Below are 17,897 nucleotides of genomic sequence, written 5' to 3' on the forward strand. Positions count from 1 at the left end.
TGGAAGGTTTAGTCTAAAGTGTCTTCATGAATTTCTGTGGTACACTGCTGCTATGGAGCTTCAGTAGTGGAGAGGAGTGGTTGTGGTGTCACTCAAGCAGGATGTTTTTCTTGGATGGTGTTAAATGTTTTGAGCATTGGTGGGGCTGGAACTATCCAGGCACATGGGGGATATTTAATTACAATCTTGACTTGTGCATTGTAGATGACAGATAGGATTTGGGGAGTCAGGTGGTGAGCTATTTGTTGTAGTATTCCTAGTCTCTGACCTGCTCTTGCGGCCACTGTATATAGCGAGTCCAGTTCAGTGTTTGGTCAATGGTAGCAACTCTTGGAATCCCTACAGTGTGGAAGCAGGCTGTTCAGCCCATCAAGTCCTTCCAATGAGCATCCCACCAAGACTCTATCCCTGTAATCCTGAATTTCCCATGACTAATCCACCTAGCTGGCATATCTTTGGACTGTGGGAAGAAACCAGAGCACCTGAAGGAAACCTTCCTGAGAGACATGCAAACTCTACACAGACTGTAACCCAAGGGTGGAATCGAACCTGGGTCCCTGGTGCTGTGAGGCATCTGTACTAACCACTGAGCCACCATGTTCCTACTCACCAGACCATTTCAAAACGTTAACCTTTGCTCAGGCTGTAATACTGTACATGGGAAGGAAGTAGGAAGATGGTGGCGTCCCCACCCACTTATCTTATTAAATATCCACCCATTCCTAAAGGGTGGCACAGCGGCTCAGCAGTTAGCGCTGCTGCCTCACAGCGCAGGGACCCGGGTTCGATTCTGGGTTCGGGCAACTGTCTGTGTGGAGTTTGCATATTCTCCCTGTGTCTGTGTGGGTGTGCTCCAGTGTCCTCCCACATTCCAAAAAGATGTGCAGGTCAGGTGAATTGGCCATGCTAAATTGCTTATCGTGTTAGGCGCATGAGTCTGAGTACGTTACTCTTCGGAGGGTCGGTGTGGATTTGTTGGGCCAAAGGGGCTGTTACCACACTGTAGGGAACCTAATCAAAGTCACCATGTGAAAAAGCATCAAATATTACCATTACAGGAAGTGATACTAGCTCAGTTCTGTCTTGACTGAAGTCAGCTCAGTCAGTCAGTATCAAAGATCCCAAGGTAAGACTCAGTGGGCATGCTCTCTTAAGCACTACACATGCATGTGGTTTGCTGCTGGGATGAATTGGAATGGTCGCAGGGTTATGACCATTGTAAGCTCTGTGCCCATAACCAGGCCCTGGAAAATAATTCCTCTTCATCTCTTAGCTACCTTTAAATCCCTTAAATTCAAATGGGTCAGAAACAATTAACATGATTGGAGAGTTTAGCAGAAAAATGGCACATAGCCTGGAGCCTACTTACTGTGGAACAGCAGCACAACCAGTCAAGTTAATTGAAACCAACTGCTGAAGATAACAGCATCATTTGAAAGGGCATTAAATGATGAATAAAACAATACAAAACACTACTTTGGTGCCTAGAGGGACCTAGATCCAGCATGAATTTTATTCTAATTTGCATCAGAACATTTCATTCTCAAGTCTGAAGATATTGCAACATAAGTGAAGATGAAGAGATAAAGATCCCAACATAGCAAACAAAAGGAAGCTTGGAGTGGTATTATCACTGCACTGTTAATCCAGAGTCTAGATAATGTTCTGGGGACACACATTCAAATCCTGCCATGGCAAGTGGTGGAATTGGAATTCAATAAATATCTGGAATGCAGAATCTAATGATGACCATGAATCCATTACTGATTGTCAGGAAAAACCCCATCTGGTTCACTAATACCCTTTCGGGAAGGAGTCTGCCATCCTTACCTGGTCTGGCCTACACATGACTCCAGGCCCACAGCAATGCAGTTGACTCCTAACTTAGGGATGGATTATAACTGCTGACCCAGCCAGTGACGCCCTCATCTCATAAATGAATAAAATGAAAAGGAACTGCTTCATTGACAGCTTTTCTACAAAACTCAGTGAGTTAAAGTCTCATCACACTGTGGGTTGTGTTCTCACCTCCAGACCAGGAGCCTCTGGCTTCAAGTCTCACTTCAGGACTGAAAGCTGTGTTCACAGCATGGTCAAATAGTTTGGTTACCAGTTTCTATAATTCCTTCTGATGGGCCCTTATCAGGAATAGAAGAGTTTCCTGGTCTGTCAGAAACCATGTGGTAGCAGCAGTACAACAGCCTCCCAATGTTAAGAGACTCCTCGTGCCTGCGATTTTACCCTGAAGTTCAGAATTTATTGGAAACTATTATATGGGAATAAATATTGATGGCATGTGAGTATGTAAAAAGCCTGAACCCATATGCTGGTGTAATACTCAACACTTTGCAAGCAATGGCCTACTGGCTGGGCTGTTAATCCAGAGACCCAGGTAATGTTCTGGGGACCTGAGTTCAAATCATGGTTTTAAGTTCCACAAATGATTGCATCAAATCACTGCCAATCTTATTCTCCTCATTAATTTGTACTTGACTGAAGAAAGGTAATAAAATACACACCTTGGAAGATTGGAATGGTTTTAAATGTCCGACCACGTTGACAACATCCTGACAGTGTCCGACCAAAAGGAAACACATTCCACATTTCCATATCAGAAGTGACATTAACATTTATTTTACAGTAAGCGAGGCGACGGCCTGGTGGTATTATTGCCAGACTATTAACCCAGAGACACAGGAAATGTTCAAGGGACCTGGGTTTGAATCCTTCCATGTGAGGTGGTGGAATGTGAATTCAATAAAAAGCACGAAACACAAACCTAATGATGACCATGTTGACTGTTCAGAAGAACCCATTTGGTTCACTAATATCCCTTAGGGAAGGAGATCTGCCAACCTCAACCTGGTCTGGTCACATGTGACTCCAGCAAAGTGTTTGACTCTTAACTGCCCTCTGGGCAATTAAGGATTGGCAGTGAAAGCTGGCACTAGCTAGCGATGCTCATATCCTACAAACAAATTTAAAAAAACAGACTTTATCCCTGCATCGGAACCTGCTGTTGAAATTGCACATCACCTCATCCTTGAAGACTCTGAATCTCCTCCACAAATCCCCTACTACTCTGTTTCTCTCTCCACAGAGACTGTCTGACCTCCTGAGTATTTCCAGCATTAAAAACAGAAAGTTCTGGAAAAACTCCTCAGCAAGTCTGGCAAGGTCTGTGAAGAAAGTATCAGCTTTTTGAGGCTGCTACGTTAGCACAGACACCATGATACTCCGGCCTGTATAACTGCACGACTCTTCTTCAGAACTCGAGAACTGAAGAGGAGTCGTATCCGACTTGAAACGTTTACTCTGTTTCTCTCCTGACCTTCCAGACCTGCTGAGTTTCTCCAGTGTTTACTGTTGTCAATTCAGATTTCCAGCATCCAGTGTTTTAATTCTCGCATTTTCTGATTTTGATCAGGGGCTATCAGTACAGGTGGTGAAAAGCCTGGTCAAGTAGTTAGGTTTTAAGAGAACCTAAAGGAGTAGGAGAGATGCAGAAAGGTTTGGCCAGGAAATTACTGAGCTTGAATGTGATTGAAAGGCTCCTGGGGATAGAACCATGTTGCTGAAAATGCTAGAAATAGAGGAACACAGAAACTTCAAAGGTTGGCAGAGTTTACAGAAAGGCAAAATTGGAAAATGGGGATGCGAATGTTGAAATTGATATTATTTTCAAACTTTGATTTTGGCTTCCTGAAGTTGGGGTCACGAGCCAACATTTTTGGGGTTGTGAGATGCGAGGCAGTAATGGCCATCAATAGATAAGGCCAATGCTCTTGCCCTAATGGGCCCTCACTCCCACAGTTCTCTCCGAGGCCTTGCGACAATTATCCAACCGCGGAATGAGATTGCGGCAGGAAAATGTTTGGGAAGCATTGGTCTCAGCCCTCAGCTCTAAAACTCTCTCCCTAAACACTGCCATCTCTTCAAATTTAATTAATCCATTAAAATGCTCCACAAGCTTTTGACCAAGTTGTTGGTCACCTGCCATAACACTCAATGTCAAACTGCATTACATATTTGTTGCTTGAAAGACCCTGAGATACTTTAATACATTAACCAAATTGTATTATTTTTCTGGTTCCTTTTTCACTCATCAGACCCTGTGGTACTAACCTATCATGAAACAGCAATGCTCATGTTTTTAAAAAATTGTCCATTGAATAAATAAATCAAAGCAGTTTACAAAATTTGCATTCAATTGTTGCATTCTCGTTGTGGCTCTGATGCACTATCCTTTCAGAATGTTCCGTAAACACATTACACACATCACAGAGTGAGCAATAACAGAAGATCACGAATCACGCTGTGTGCTGTACTTCTCAAGACGATCAGAAAATTTAGTTTACACAATCATCATCAAATTTCCCTTTCTATTTTTCTCTGTTTCAACATTTGCCACAAGACTAATTAAATAATCAGAATTCAAATAATCAGGTTTAGAAAGATCAAACAGTAGTCTCGCTTTTATATATTTAGAAGCTTTTCAGCACAGACACATGCATCATCATCATCATCATCCAACTCCAAGCTAGCAATCCAGTTTCAGCCCATCAGTGCAGTTGAGGTCTCAATTAATACTCACCACCTCAATACACACGAAATTAACACATTGTAAGAAAAACAAATCTAAAATTAAACTCAATCAAATCCATGCAATCTTCTAGAACATCAATTCATAGAATCATACAGTACAGATGAGGCCCTTCTGCCTATCAAGTCTGTACTATCAAAAATACATTGCTACATACACCAGTCTCACTTTCCCATACGAGGCTCATAGCCTTGAATGTTATGACACTTCAAGTGCTTTTTACAAGTTACGGGGTTTCCCATCTCAGCTACCCTGTCAAGGAGGCGAAAGTGAGGACTGCAGATGCTGGAAATCAGATTCAAGATTAGAGTGGTGCTGGAAAAGAACAGCAGGTCAGGCAGCATCTGAGGAGCAGGAAAATTGGCATTTCAGGCAGGAGCCCTTCATCAGCCCTTCCTGTGGAAGGGCTGCTGCCTGAAACGTCAATCTTCCTGCTCCTCGGATGCTGCCTGACCTGCTGTGCTTGTCCAGCACCACTCTCATCTTGACTCTCTACCCTCGCAGGGAGTCCATTCCATTCTCCCACCACCCTCTGGGAGAAATGGTTTTTCCTTAAATCACCTCTAAACTTCCTGCCTTTCATTTTAAAAGATTTACCCCTTGTTTTTAATCTTATAGATTTTTAATACATTTTTCTGAAAATACTCGTGTTGTCACCACCAGTACATCTGAATGCTGCTTATCTTTTCATAATCAAGTTGCAAGGTAGGTTCAAGAATTCAGCTCAGGCAACAGATAATCAAAACCATGATTTGTGCACATGATATTTTAAACTCTAACATTAAATTCATTCCTTCACTAAGGATCAAACTAAATCCGAAACTATCTTTTGGAATCTCCAACTACAACTGGCTCCAATGACTACTCATGGCTAGCTTTATGACATGTGAATGCTTTGGTTTTTACTACTGGAATGCTATACGTAAATTGCCCTGAACAAATTCAATAAATGTTCACTTGGCATCATGTAATTGGTGTCCTACATAGTGTCAGGAAGGCTTGAACAAACCAATTCCTGCATGATTCATTCCTAGTGTCTCGGAAGCAATTATTGCCTGTTTCTCATGGCCCAGAGGGCAGTTAAGAGCCAACCACATTGCTGTGGAGACACATGTAGGCCAGAACAAATAAAGGCAGCAGTTTCCTTTCCTGAAGGACATTAGTGAATCAGATGGACTTTTCCCTGACAATCAACAAAGGTTTCATGGTTATCATTAAGCACTTAATTCCAGAGCTTTTTTTTAAAAAAAGATTGAATTCAAATTCACAAGGAATTGAGCACAGATCACAGAAATATTAAACACCAAACCTCCCTGGGTCCCTGGATCAATAGATTAGCGATAATGCCACGATGTTATCCCTTTCCTCCTTAATCTTTGGATTTAGTTGTGCTGACTCTAGGATGGACAAAGTCGGGAACAAACACTACCTGAAGGATGGCAGCACTGTCAGGGTGCATCTTCCATACATCTCATAGAAGTTACAACGTTTAAAAGATATTTGGATAAGTAGATTCATAAGAAATGTTTGGTGGGACAAGTTTAGTGGAAGGATCTATTTCCATGCTATGACTCAACAAGTTATTCTCACATTGAGATGTCGTACATATAACTGCCTTGCTAACTGAGAAACAATGATCAAACCAGAGACTTAAAACAAAGATGATACCAGAACTCATGGTGCAACTGCAATAAAACATTCAACTGAATCATAGAGTGATTGAAAGGCGTTAATTATAGAATGTTATCCGTCTGCTACTGAGGTCGGTGCATTGGGCTAAACTCTCCTAATGTTAGGTAATAGAATTTAGATAAGACAAGAACAGAGAAAGTAAAAGGACATTGAAAATAAGAGGAAAAGATATCTAGTCAAATAATAATCATTGAAAGTAAATCAGCGCACTTTCAGCCTGTAGTGTAAGCAGTTGGGAGTTCATTGCAATTTAGTCCTCCAGATTATATTTAAACAATCCTGGAATTCTTGGCACTTGAGGAAGTCTCAAAGAAGTTGGTGAGCCGAAGGGGGAAACTTCGAGAAATGGCGGTGACCATTCACCGTGAGCCATTCTCTCCTTAGCAATACCAGGATGCAGGGATTGAGGGACACAAAGCTTAACATTCAGAGGAATCATTTTATTTTTACCATGGCCACAATAAAGGCTCCAACTCGAGTGTAACACCCAGCAATCTAAGTCTCAGCACACTCGCCGCAAGCAAACCAGATTCATTGTGACAAACAGTTTGAATGTTAATTCAATTTTATAGATGGTGTGAACTATAGTTCCCAGTCAAGTGCTTTCTCATTCTTTCAAATAAAAATAAAGCGACAGAGAGTCAACTATCATACATACGTGTTCCTCCTGAGTCTGTAAAATGGCTGGTAATATGGGCTATTGCAGCAGTTAATATCAAGCTTCCATTTGTCATCATTATGGCTACAGGGTTTTTCTTGAGAGCAGCAGATGCAGTTCAACTGAAGACAAATAAATATGTTTGTTCAATTTTTATTCTGTTCATTTCCTGGCATGTGATGTGTAATTATGCCACGAATGCAGGGCAGCCCATCTGTAAAGATCAACAATTGGCTTTTTACATTGCTCACTGATGTGGATCGCTGTCCAACTGAGAAAGTCCACAGTCAAAAGAAAAAAATCACCGATATCTTTTTCAACAGCTGCACGTGCAGAGAGACTTGCCCGTTTCCGTCAGTGGTCTGCGCTCCTCTTCATTATTGGGTAAATTCAGAGTGTGCATCTCAGCGTGGTGCAAACCACTCCAAATGGAGTGGATGATAACTCAGTAGGTAGGCAAGGTGGTGATGTAATGGGAATGTCACTGAGTTAGTAATTCACAAAACTATGCTAATATCCTGACGGGGTCAGCTTGAATCCCATCACAACAGAGGGTGAAGTTTGACTAGTGATAGCCATTGCCAATTTTTGTAAAAACTCCACCTGTTCATTAATGTCCTTTAGCAAAGTTGGCCAGCCCTATGTGTGACTTTGGATCCACAGCAATGTGGTTGATTATAAACTGCCCTCTGTGGTATAAGTACTGGTCAAGCCAATGACGCCCACATCCCATGTTAGCTGAGAGATGATTTTTGACCAGGTTATTGAAAGAAAGTCCTTGGTTTATCTCAATTTAATGCTGTGGGATCACTTGCATCCATTTGAAAAAGACCTTAGATGATAGAAACTGGAGCAGGAACAGACTATTTAGCCCCTCAAGCCTTCTCCGCCATCCAATACGATAATGGGATATTCCTCATTCCTCATGGGGCATTGCTGATAACCCTCAATTCTTGATCAGTAGGGGAATCAATCTGTCTTGGCCTTCAATATATATATAAAGGATCTGGCCCCACAGCTCTCTGTGGCAATGAGTTCCAAAAACTCACAACTGTCGGAGAGAAGAAATTCCTCCTCATCTCAGCCTTAAATTGGCACTCCATTTTGTCTGAGATTACGTCCTCTGGTCCCAGACTCTCCCACGATTCACAGATGGGAACTGCACCCAAAAAAGAATGCACCTCATGTTCTTTATTCTTTCATCGGATGCGATTGTTGCTGGCATTTGGACATCAATAGTTGCCCTAAATGCCCTGGAGTGGCAGTGAGAAGGAAGTTAAGAAACAGCAAGACTGCTGTGGGTCTGCAGTTACATTTGGCCAGACCAGGTAATGATGGTAGGTTTCCTTCCTAAAGGGTATTAATGAACCAGATAGGCTTTTTTTTAAAACCAAGATCAATGATAGCTTTCACAGTCACCATTATTGAGACAAACTTTCATAGAATTGCTACTGTGTGGACCTCGGCCATTTGGCCCATCAAGTCCACATAGACCTTTTGAATAGCATCCCACCCAGACCCATTCATTTTTCCCATGGCTAACCCACCTAGCCTGCACATCCTTGGACACTACTGGCAATTTAGCATGGCCAATGCAGCTAACCTGCACAGCTTTAGATTGAGAGGGGAAACCGGCACACCCAGAGGAAACCCACACAGACACGGGGAAAACATGCACATTCCACACAATTGCCTGAGGCTGGAATCGAACCCAAATCCCTAGGACTGTGAGGCAATAGTGCTAAACACTGAGCCACCTTGCAGCCCAGTTCCAGATTTTATTGCAAACAAAGTGCTGCAGAAACTCAGTACTGTAGAAAGAGTCAAAATTTCAACTTGAATCTCTATGTTCTTTCAAACATATGTTGGAGTGGTAACATTAACCTAAATTTCAGTCAGTGAATTGAACATAGAACAGTGCAGGCCCTTCAGCCCACAACATTGTGACGAGCACTTATCTTAATCTAAGATCAACACACCCCTCAATTTACTGCCATCCATGTGCTTGTTTCAGCAGTCACATAAACAGTCTTAATGTCTCTGACTCTGCTACCACTATCCCTTTTCCTAACTATGTCATTGGTATCAATGTGCACCACGACTTCTGGCTGCTCACCCTCCCCCTTCAGAATCTTGCAGACTCAGACTTTCCTAATTGCAGTTGCTGTGGTGGGATTTGAGCTTGTGTCTATTATGCACTGGGTGACATTACCACGTCACCATCCCTGCTGTACCATCAGCCTGGATTGTGAGCTCAAGTTAAAGGAATGGGATTTAAACCCACTCAGCTGGGAATACTTCCCTTATCAAAAATCATCCCTCATCCAACATCACCGTATTATCAATCACTCATTGAAGGAGGATCATGGAGTTGACAGACACATTAAAACTGCCTTCATTTTAGTGACACAGCAACAGGGGAAAAATAAATATTTTGACCTATGGAACCACAACATTGAATAACTTAGAATAAAGATGCGTAAGACTTTTTAATGGTCATTTTGCAACTTGCTGTCCAGTGTTTCCAATGAGCTTGAGAGATATTGAACTTTGCAATACGGAACGGGGCCATCTGTCTGGTCCAAAAGGTCAGGGTCACCAGTCCATATTTCCAGGACTTGGTCTGTTCCTTTGTAGTTGCAAATCTATTTTTTTTTAATGCAAAAAAGTTTCTATTTGAGGGAGAAATTCAAGGAAAGTTCTTCACACAGAAGGTGGGGGGTGTTGGAATGCACTGCCAATGGAAGTGGTTGATGCAGGTATGTTATTAATGTTTAAGGTATAAGTTGATAGACACATGAACGGAAGGTGAACAGAGGGATAGAAACTGCATATAGGCAATAAGTAGCGGGTGTAAATAAGGATTAGAATTGGTGAAGATTTGGTGTTCCTTTGCTGTGCTGAATTGAGTAGGTAAAAGCAATGACTGCAGATGCTGGAAACCAGATTCTGGATTAGAGTGGTGCTAGAAAAGCACAGCAGTTCAGGCAGCATTCAAGGAGCAGGAAAATCAATGTTTCGGGCAAAAGCCCTTCATCAGAAATAGAGGGAATTGTATTGTATTGTATTTCTAATACCCTTTCAGCAGTGAGCTGCAGTCCTCTGGCTTAAACAAAGACTCACCTCCCCCCCACTTTAAATCTGTGAAATCCATGTTACATTTTTATTGAGAAATACCCTCTTAGAGGGTAGTGAATCAGGGGCAGTAGATAGCATGGTGGCTTAGTGGTTAGCACTGATGCCTCTTAGCACCAGGAACCCAGGTTCAATTCCAGCCTTGGGCAACTGTGTGTGTAATTTGCACATTCTCCCTGTGTCTGCATGGCTCTCCTCTGGGTGCTCCAGTTTCCTTCCACAGTTCAAAGATATACAGGTTAGATGGATTGGTCATGCTAAATTGTCCCACAGATGTGCAGGCTAGATGGGTTAGCAATGAGGAAGGCAGGGTTATGGGGATAGAGTGGTGGTCTGGATCTGGGTGAGATGCCATTCAGAGGGTTGGTGCTGTCTTGATGGGCCAAATGGCCTCTTTTGGCACTGTACGGATTCTACGATCTGTGGAATTCTTTACCATAGGTGGTTCCCAAGGCTGGGTCATTAAGTACATTCGTAGCTGAGACAGGCATTGTTAATCAGTGAAGGTTCAAGGGTGATCGGGAATGGGCAGGAAAGTGGTGTTGAGGATTATCAGATCAGGCATTAGCTCATTGAATAGCAGAGCAGAATTGATGGGCTGAATGGTCTACTTCAGCTCCTACTTATCATGTGACAAAAAAGAAGTTAGCTTTGGGAAACAAAAGCCCACACTATCTAATGCTGAAGGTCAATGTTGAAGCAAAGATGGTTTAGGCTGACTACCCACTACTTTGACTGATGAAAATTGATGCATTTATAACGATTCCTGAAATGCCCTATGCTTCGGATTGAAGCACATTTTTTATTCTTCAATGTTAAAGCTACAGGAATACATTGTGAATTTATTGAGAATAGAAACAAGCTGCGGGGAAACAAAGTACACTCTAGTAATGGAAGACATCAACAATCCTTCACATTTGAGCAAAGCAATGCATATAAAAAGAATTCCATTGCTTTGAAACATCTGAAGAGTTATCACTTACATTCAGTGTCTTTACAATGAACCAGTCATAAATGTCAATACTACATTGTGATGGGTAACCAAGAATGCTCAGTCCAAGAACAAAAGGTGTAGTTTATGCTTTTATAAGCAGGTCTAAGCGGCATCTTTTGAAATCAAAGAAGACTCACGAGTATAGGAATGCAAGTAGTCCATTCAGCCCATCCAATTTGCCTCAGCATTCGATGTGATCATGGCTGATTGAACATCTTGTAGTGATTGGAATCAGGTGGATCTTGTTGACTACAAGATCCTTGATTGGGGCTGTTAACCTGGGCCAATCTGGAAGCCCTGACTGACCAATAAAAAAAGGGGAAATAAAGATTTGTGCACTTTGTGTCTTTCACTGTGTCTCACACCTGCACACACACACCATGGGTGCTGGGGAAAAAAAAAAAGAAACAAAAAAAAAATATATAAATAGGGATTCACACAGCACTGCCCTTTGGTGGGAAAGGCACTGCTGGTCACAGGCCACTTGGGTGTTTGTGCAAGGACTCTCCTTGAAGGTGACTATCCCTAGACAGCTGCCAAAAAAAAAAGGGGAAATAAAGATTCGTGCACTTTGTGTCTCTCACTGTGTCTCACAGCTGCACACACAAAAAAAGGAGTGTACCATGGGAAAAAAAAAGGGAAAAAAAAAAAGGGGAAATTGATTAAAGATTTGTACACCTGGTACCTTTCACTGTGTCTCATGCACACAGACGGTGTTGGTGTTGGTGTTGGTGTTGGTCTGCACACACACAACATGGGTGCTGGGGAAAAAAATAAGCACTACTACAGTTAGGTGGTAGCATAGGAAGAAAGAAAAAAAAGAAAAAAGAACAGGGGAAATTGAATAAAGATTTGTACACCTGGTACCTTTCACTGTGTCTCACGCATACAGACACCATGGGTGCTGGGGAAAATATAAGCACTACTGGAGTTAGGTGGTGGTGTTGGGGTAAAAATAGAACAGGGGATTGACTCAGCATTGCCCTCTGTCGAGAAGGGCATTGCTTATCACTGACGACTCGGATGTTTCTTTTCTCCCTGGTGGTGAAATAAAACAAAGATTTATGCACTTGTTCTTCACTGTGTTCTCCATCTGCACAGACACGACACGGATACGGGGGACAAATAAGCAATACCGTTGTTAGGCAGTAGTGTGGGGGAAAATAAAAAAGGGGTGTCTGGGGTTCTGCTAAAAAATACAAAGATAAAAAGGGGATTCACTCAGCACCGCGCTCTGTTGAGGAGGGCACTGCTTGTCACTGGCCACTTAGGGGTTTCCTTCCTGGTGGTGAAATATGAATAAAGATTCCTCCAATCATTTTCTCTCACTATGTTCCACACCTGCACACACACAACATGGGTGCTGGGTAATAAATAAGTACAACAGCTGTCTGGTGGTAGTGCAGGGTAAGAAAAAGTATAAACAGGGATTCCAAATCCCCTAAGAAAAACGAAAAAGAAAAAAAAATATAAACAGGGGATTCAGAGAATCTCCTGAATTCAGGACTGAATTGTGTGCTGGCTGGCCACAGCCACTATACTGTGGGGAAGAAATTAATTCCCTGGACTATAAGACATTTCCTAGCATTTTTATTCTTTATTTTTGTGTTCCTGGGTGTCTTTTCTTTAACTGGACTGTATGAAAAAGAAAAAGGAAAAGAAAAATAAAAACAGGGGATTTTGAACCACCTCAGTTCAGGTGACTGACTCTGAGATGGCTGGCCTCACAGCCAGTGAGTTAGTGTTGTTTTTTTTTTGGTAAATGGTTTCTGAATTGGCTGATCCAGACAGCCAGCTTGTTACTGTTGTTCCTCCTTGGAGACTGATTTCTGGGCTGGCTGACCACACAGTTGTATTTCAGTTCTCGTGGGGAACTGTTGTTTCAGTGGCTGGTTGTAGACTATGTGTTACTCTTTTTGTTGATTTTGATGCAGGTCTTAGCCCTTGTATTATGGTTTTTAGTGTCTGCACTTTCTTTTTGCATGTGTTTTGACTTTTTGGTGTTTCGACTGAGTCCCTGAGAGTCAACTGCACATTTACAAGTGAACTGTGTCTCTGTGAGTGGGCCTGGGCTTCTGTGGATGGACCAGGTCTCCATAGAAACTGAACACCTGTGTGTGTGCTGTGAGGTCTGCATTCGCTGCATACTGGTGTGGAATCCACATACTGGCATGGATTCCACATACGGATGTGGACTCCGCATACGGGCATGGACTCCGCATTATTGATGGTTGGTTTTATCACCTGTGCTGTCTTGTGTACCCCTGAGTCTGGCAGGCCTTACTGCGAGCCGGAAGGTTCATAGGTCATCCTGAAAGCTGTCACTCAGTGAGCCAGCCAGTGGGTAGGCCATCCAAATGCTGGTCACCCCGAGAGCTGGAAGATGGGTCGGCCATCCCCATGCCAGTCGCTCTGAGGACCGGAAAGGAAGTGGGGTAGACCATCCCCATGCCGGTCGCCCTGAGGGCCGGAAGGTGAGGAGGCCACTCCGAGAGCCAGAAGGTGGGTAGGCCACCCCGATGCCAGTCACTCAGAGCCAGAAGGTGGGTAGGCCATCCCGATGCCAGTCGCTCAGAGCCAGAAGGTTGGTAGGCCATCCCGATGCCAGGCGCTCTGGGAACTGGAAGGTGGGTAGGCCACCTGTGTGCCATTGTCCTGAGGAAGGAGCTGGACAGGCTGTCCTAGAGGTGGCCGAAGGTTGTGTCAGGGTAAAGCAAAAGCTGGAAGGTGGAGGGGGGTGGGCTGAGAGCTAGAAGGCATGTGGGCCGTCCTGATCACTATTGTCCCAGGGAGATATAGAACGGGCAGTCCATGGGCCATATAATGCGTCGGGGCAAACTGAGAATAGGAAAGCGGGTCGGCCGTCCTAAGTGCTGTTGTCCTGGAAAGGTACCTGAACAGATTGTCTGAGTGGTGGCCAGAGGTGTGTTAGGGCAGACCAAGAACTGGAAGGGACGTAGCTGCCGGCTGCCTTCGAGTGGCCGAGAAGTGGCAGGGGCAGGCCATTCGCTGGTTTACCAGGGCTCTCTGTGTAACATGCATTGTTTTACTGTTTGGCTGATCAGAGTGTTTTGCATGTTTTTGTGTCTACTGTTTCTTCTTTGGTAAATTAAGGTGGGATTTGGGATCCGTCCACATTTCCCTGTGAATTGGTTGGACAGTGGGATTTGGGGTTTGGCTTTGCCATCACTTTCCCCTGTAAATTGCTGTCTATTGTTCTCTGTTTAAAAATCACATGACACCAGGTTACACTGCACCAGGTTTATTTGGAAGTACAAGCTTTCACAGCACTGGTCCTTCATCAGCTAGTCCACTTGACGAAGGAGCAGCGCTCCAAAAGCTAGTGCTTCCAAATAAACCTGTGGGACTATAACCTGGTGTCATGGGATTTTTAACTTTGTCCACCCTAGTCCAACACCAGCACCTCCACATCTGTTGACTGTTTGTATTTTGTATCAAATTCCAACAAGTCCACACCAACCCTCCAAAGACTATCCTACCCAAAATCATTCCCTATTACTCTACCTTTACCCCTGACTAATGCACCTAATCTACACATCCCTGAACACTAAGGGCAATTTAGCATAGCCAATTCACCTAACCTGTACATCTTTGGACTGCGGGAGGAAACTGGAGCACCCAGAGGAAACCTACACAGACACAGACAGTCTGTCAGGGGCTAGAATTGAACCCGGGTCCTTGGCACTGTAAGGTAGCAGTGCTAACCACTGGGTCACCAAACAACCATACAATTTGATAAAATATTTTTAAAAACACTGCATATCATGGGTACTGGTAATCAGAAATCTAACAATCTTTCCCTTGAACATACTCAAACATTGCGCTGAGAACTGACTGAGGATTGCAAACGCTCTGAGTAAAAGATATTCTCCTATTCTCAGACCTAAGTGGGATCTCGCTCATCTTTAAATTGTGGCCCTGGTTCTGGAGACCCCAACCAGGAGAAACATCTTCCCTGCATCTGCCCAAGCTATTCCTTTAAGTTTGACATAGAACACATCAACAAACTTTCAGGAAACTGGGATTATAAATCAATGGAAATTTGCCAAATAAAAATTCTCTGCATAGATCCAACCAGAGACTGCTGCACTATTGAGGGCAAAATAAAATACGTCTCACAGTATGTTCTTGTAAAATTGGCAGCCACACTGCTAAATAAATACCAATCAATCTTCCATAATTTAATGAGTTAAAATGTTAACATTTATCCAGGATTTATCATGCATTCAATTAAAAAAACATCAGGTTCACCCAAGCATTCTTGCGCAAAAGACTGACAATTCAAACACAAATATTCCTGGGTGTATTTATTCAATGAAAACAAACATAATTTCAATTCTTTGACTGCACACCTGGGAAAGCCGTATATGTCTGAATCAACTTCACCATGCTGTGATTCCAAGCATGATTCATAGCAATTGCTAGAACAAATAGGTCCACACAATTCTACCACAGTAGGGATGGACATTTAGAAATACTCAATGACATGAGGCCTTTCTTACACTGCTCGCTCTCTCTCTCACTCTGTCTGTCTGTCTCTCTTTCAGTACAGCAACCAATCATTGATTTGTACATTGACCTATGGTTATGCTTAGCTTGTTCAAATGTTGCCTTGTGCAGATGGCTGACCATCATTCTTAAGACATACAGATGTATTGGTTGTGTTAACTGGCAGGCTTTTGGAAATTGATACTGAACCTATCTGGTTGCATTATGTGTGCGTGCATGTGGGACTCCCTCGGAACAAAAAATCGCATTTACTCATGGCTTAACACAGAAGGACAGAATATAAGAGCAGGAGGAGACCTGCTTCACTATCCAATGACCTTGCTGATCAGCCAACTCAGTAATATAAAACAAAGAACTGTGGAGGCTGGAAATCCGAAACAAAATCTGAAATTGCTGGAGAAACTCAGCTGGTCTCGTGAAATGGAGAGAGGAACCGGGTTAATATTTTAGGTCCAGGACCTTTCTTCAGAACACATAGAGCCCCAAGCTGGCGGTTGATGGCCTAGTAGTATTATCACTGGGCTATTAATCCAGAGACCCAGGTAATGTTCTGGGGACCTAGGTTCAAATCCTGCCATGCAGATGGTAGAATTTCAATTCAGTAATAGTCTGGAATTAAAAAGCTTATGATGACCATGAAACAATTGCAAATTGTTGGGGGTGGGGAAACCCATTTGATTCACTAATGCACTTCAGGGAAGGAAATTCGTTATCCTCACCTGGTCTGGCCGACACATGACTCCTGACCTCATGTAGTTGACTCTTAACTGCCCTCTGAACTATTAGGGATGGGCAATACATGTTGGCTCTGAGCTAGCTGAGTCACTGTCATGTACTATGCACGGGTGAATAAAGAGTGACTTGGTGATGGGATACTGGCCTTTCTGGAGTTATTTTAGAAAGCACCATTGGAACTCTGTTTGAATGAATGAAAAAGGATTCACGCGATTCTCAAGCTCAATTAGGGACGAACAACAAGTGCTGGCCCAACCAGCGACACCCACATCCCCTGAATGAATGAATAAAACAAACTCCTGCTGCTTGTTCAGAAAATACAAGCCGACACGCACTTCAGTACCTATCCAGCATTCATTCTGCACCAATTTTCAATGATTACAATCTATTCAGGGGCTACTAAGCTGAACAGACAAACAAAGATCAGCTGATCAGCTATGAAGATTAAAGATAGCAACAAGGCAATTTTGTTCCCAAGCAAATTTCACTGGGTGCCTGCAGTCTCCTTCACTGATTCACCCTCTTCATTCCGCAACAGCTCTCTGGCAGCAATCAGCCCAAATGTTGTTAGAATATGAATTGCAAAAATTGATAAAGATATTTGCCTCGAATCCAAAGATATTTGGATATAGTATTTAAAGCCATCAATCACTCTCCTACCTTTGTTATAGAGTATAACACATCGATGTTGAGTCAGCAGTACTTTGGCTTTAAAGCCCTCATCCATCTGTCCAAATCCCTCTTGGCCTTGTCCCTCCCTGTCGCCGCCAACTTCCCAACAACATTCCCAAATCTCAACACTCCTCTTGTCCCAACTTCCATGCTTTAATCCCTTCATGCTTGGTGGCTGTTCCTTTCAGCAGCTTCAGGCCCACAGCTTTGGAATTCCTTCACAAAACCTCTCTGCCGTCCATTTCTGTCTTGCTCCTGCAATGAGTGTTGGTTAGCTAAGTTGGCTAGCTAGTCATGTTTGTAATGCAGAGTGACACAGACAGCATGGGTTTAATTCCAGCTGAGGTGACTATGAAAGATTCTCCTTTTCAACCTCTCCCCTTGCCTGAGGTGTGGTGACCCTCAGTTGTTACTCACATTGCCTGGGAAGATGATGGCCTGGTGGTATGATCACTGGGCTACTCACCCAGAGACCCACGTAATGTTCTGGGGACCTGGGTTTGAATCCCACCATGAATTCAAAAAATAAATTTTGTAAATAAGAGTCTAATGATGATCAATTGTCAGGAAAAACCCATGTGGTTCACTAATGTCCTCTTGGGAAGGAAACTACTGTCCTTACCTGGTCCAGTCTGCATGTGATGCCAGACCCACACCAATGTTAGCATCAAGGCACTTTACCTGAATGCTCGTAGCATTCATAACAAAGCAGACGAACTAATGGCACAGATCATTGTGAATGATTATGATGTAGTAGGGATCACAGAGACGTGGTTACAGGGGGGTCAGGACTGGCAGTTAAACATGCAAGGGTTTTCAACTTATCGAAAAAACAGGGAGGTGGGCAGAGGGGGCGGGGTTGCCTTGTTAGTTAAGAA

The 17,897-nt window shown here is 43.1% G+C and overlaps 1 protein-coding gene across 38 annotated transcripts in view; it reads right to left on the reverse strand.

Annotated features, from left to right (window-relative positions):
• Window positions 1–17,897, reverse strand: part of nrxn3a (neurexin 3a) — a 2,002,176-nt gene that overhangs the window by 1,560,294 nt on the left and 423,985 nt on the right. The window contains exon 1 of one of the 38 annotated variants that reach the window (XM_043697016.1): window positions 6,954–7,137. The exons of the other annotated variants lie outside the window; for them this stretch is intronic. Coding sequence (XP_043552951.1) covers window positions 6,954–7,032 — 79 coding nt within the window. The 5' untranslated portion in view covers window positions 7,033–7,137. Of the gene's footprint in view, window positions 1–6,953; window positions 7,138–17,897 lie in introns of those variants that run through there. 38 annotated transcript variants of the gene reach the window in all.

This window comes from Chiloscyllium plagiosum, chromosome 10, assembly GCF_004010195.1.
Source record: "Chiloscyllium plagiosum isolate BGI_BamShark_2017 chromosome 10, ASM401019v2, whole genome shotgun sequence".
NCBI lineage: Eukaryota > Metazoa > Chordata > Chondrichthyes > Orectolobiformes > Hemiscylliidae > Chiloscyllium > Chiloscyllium plagiosum.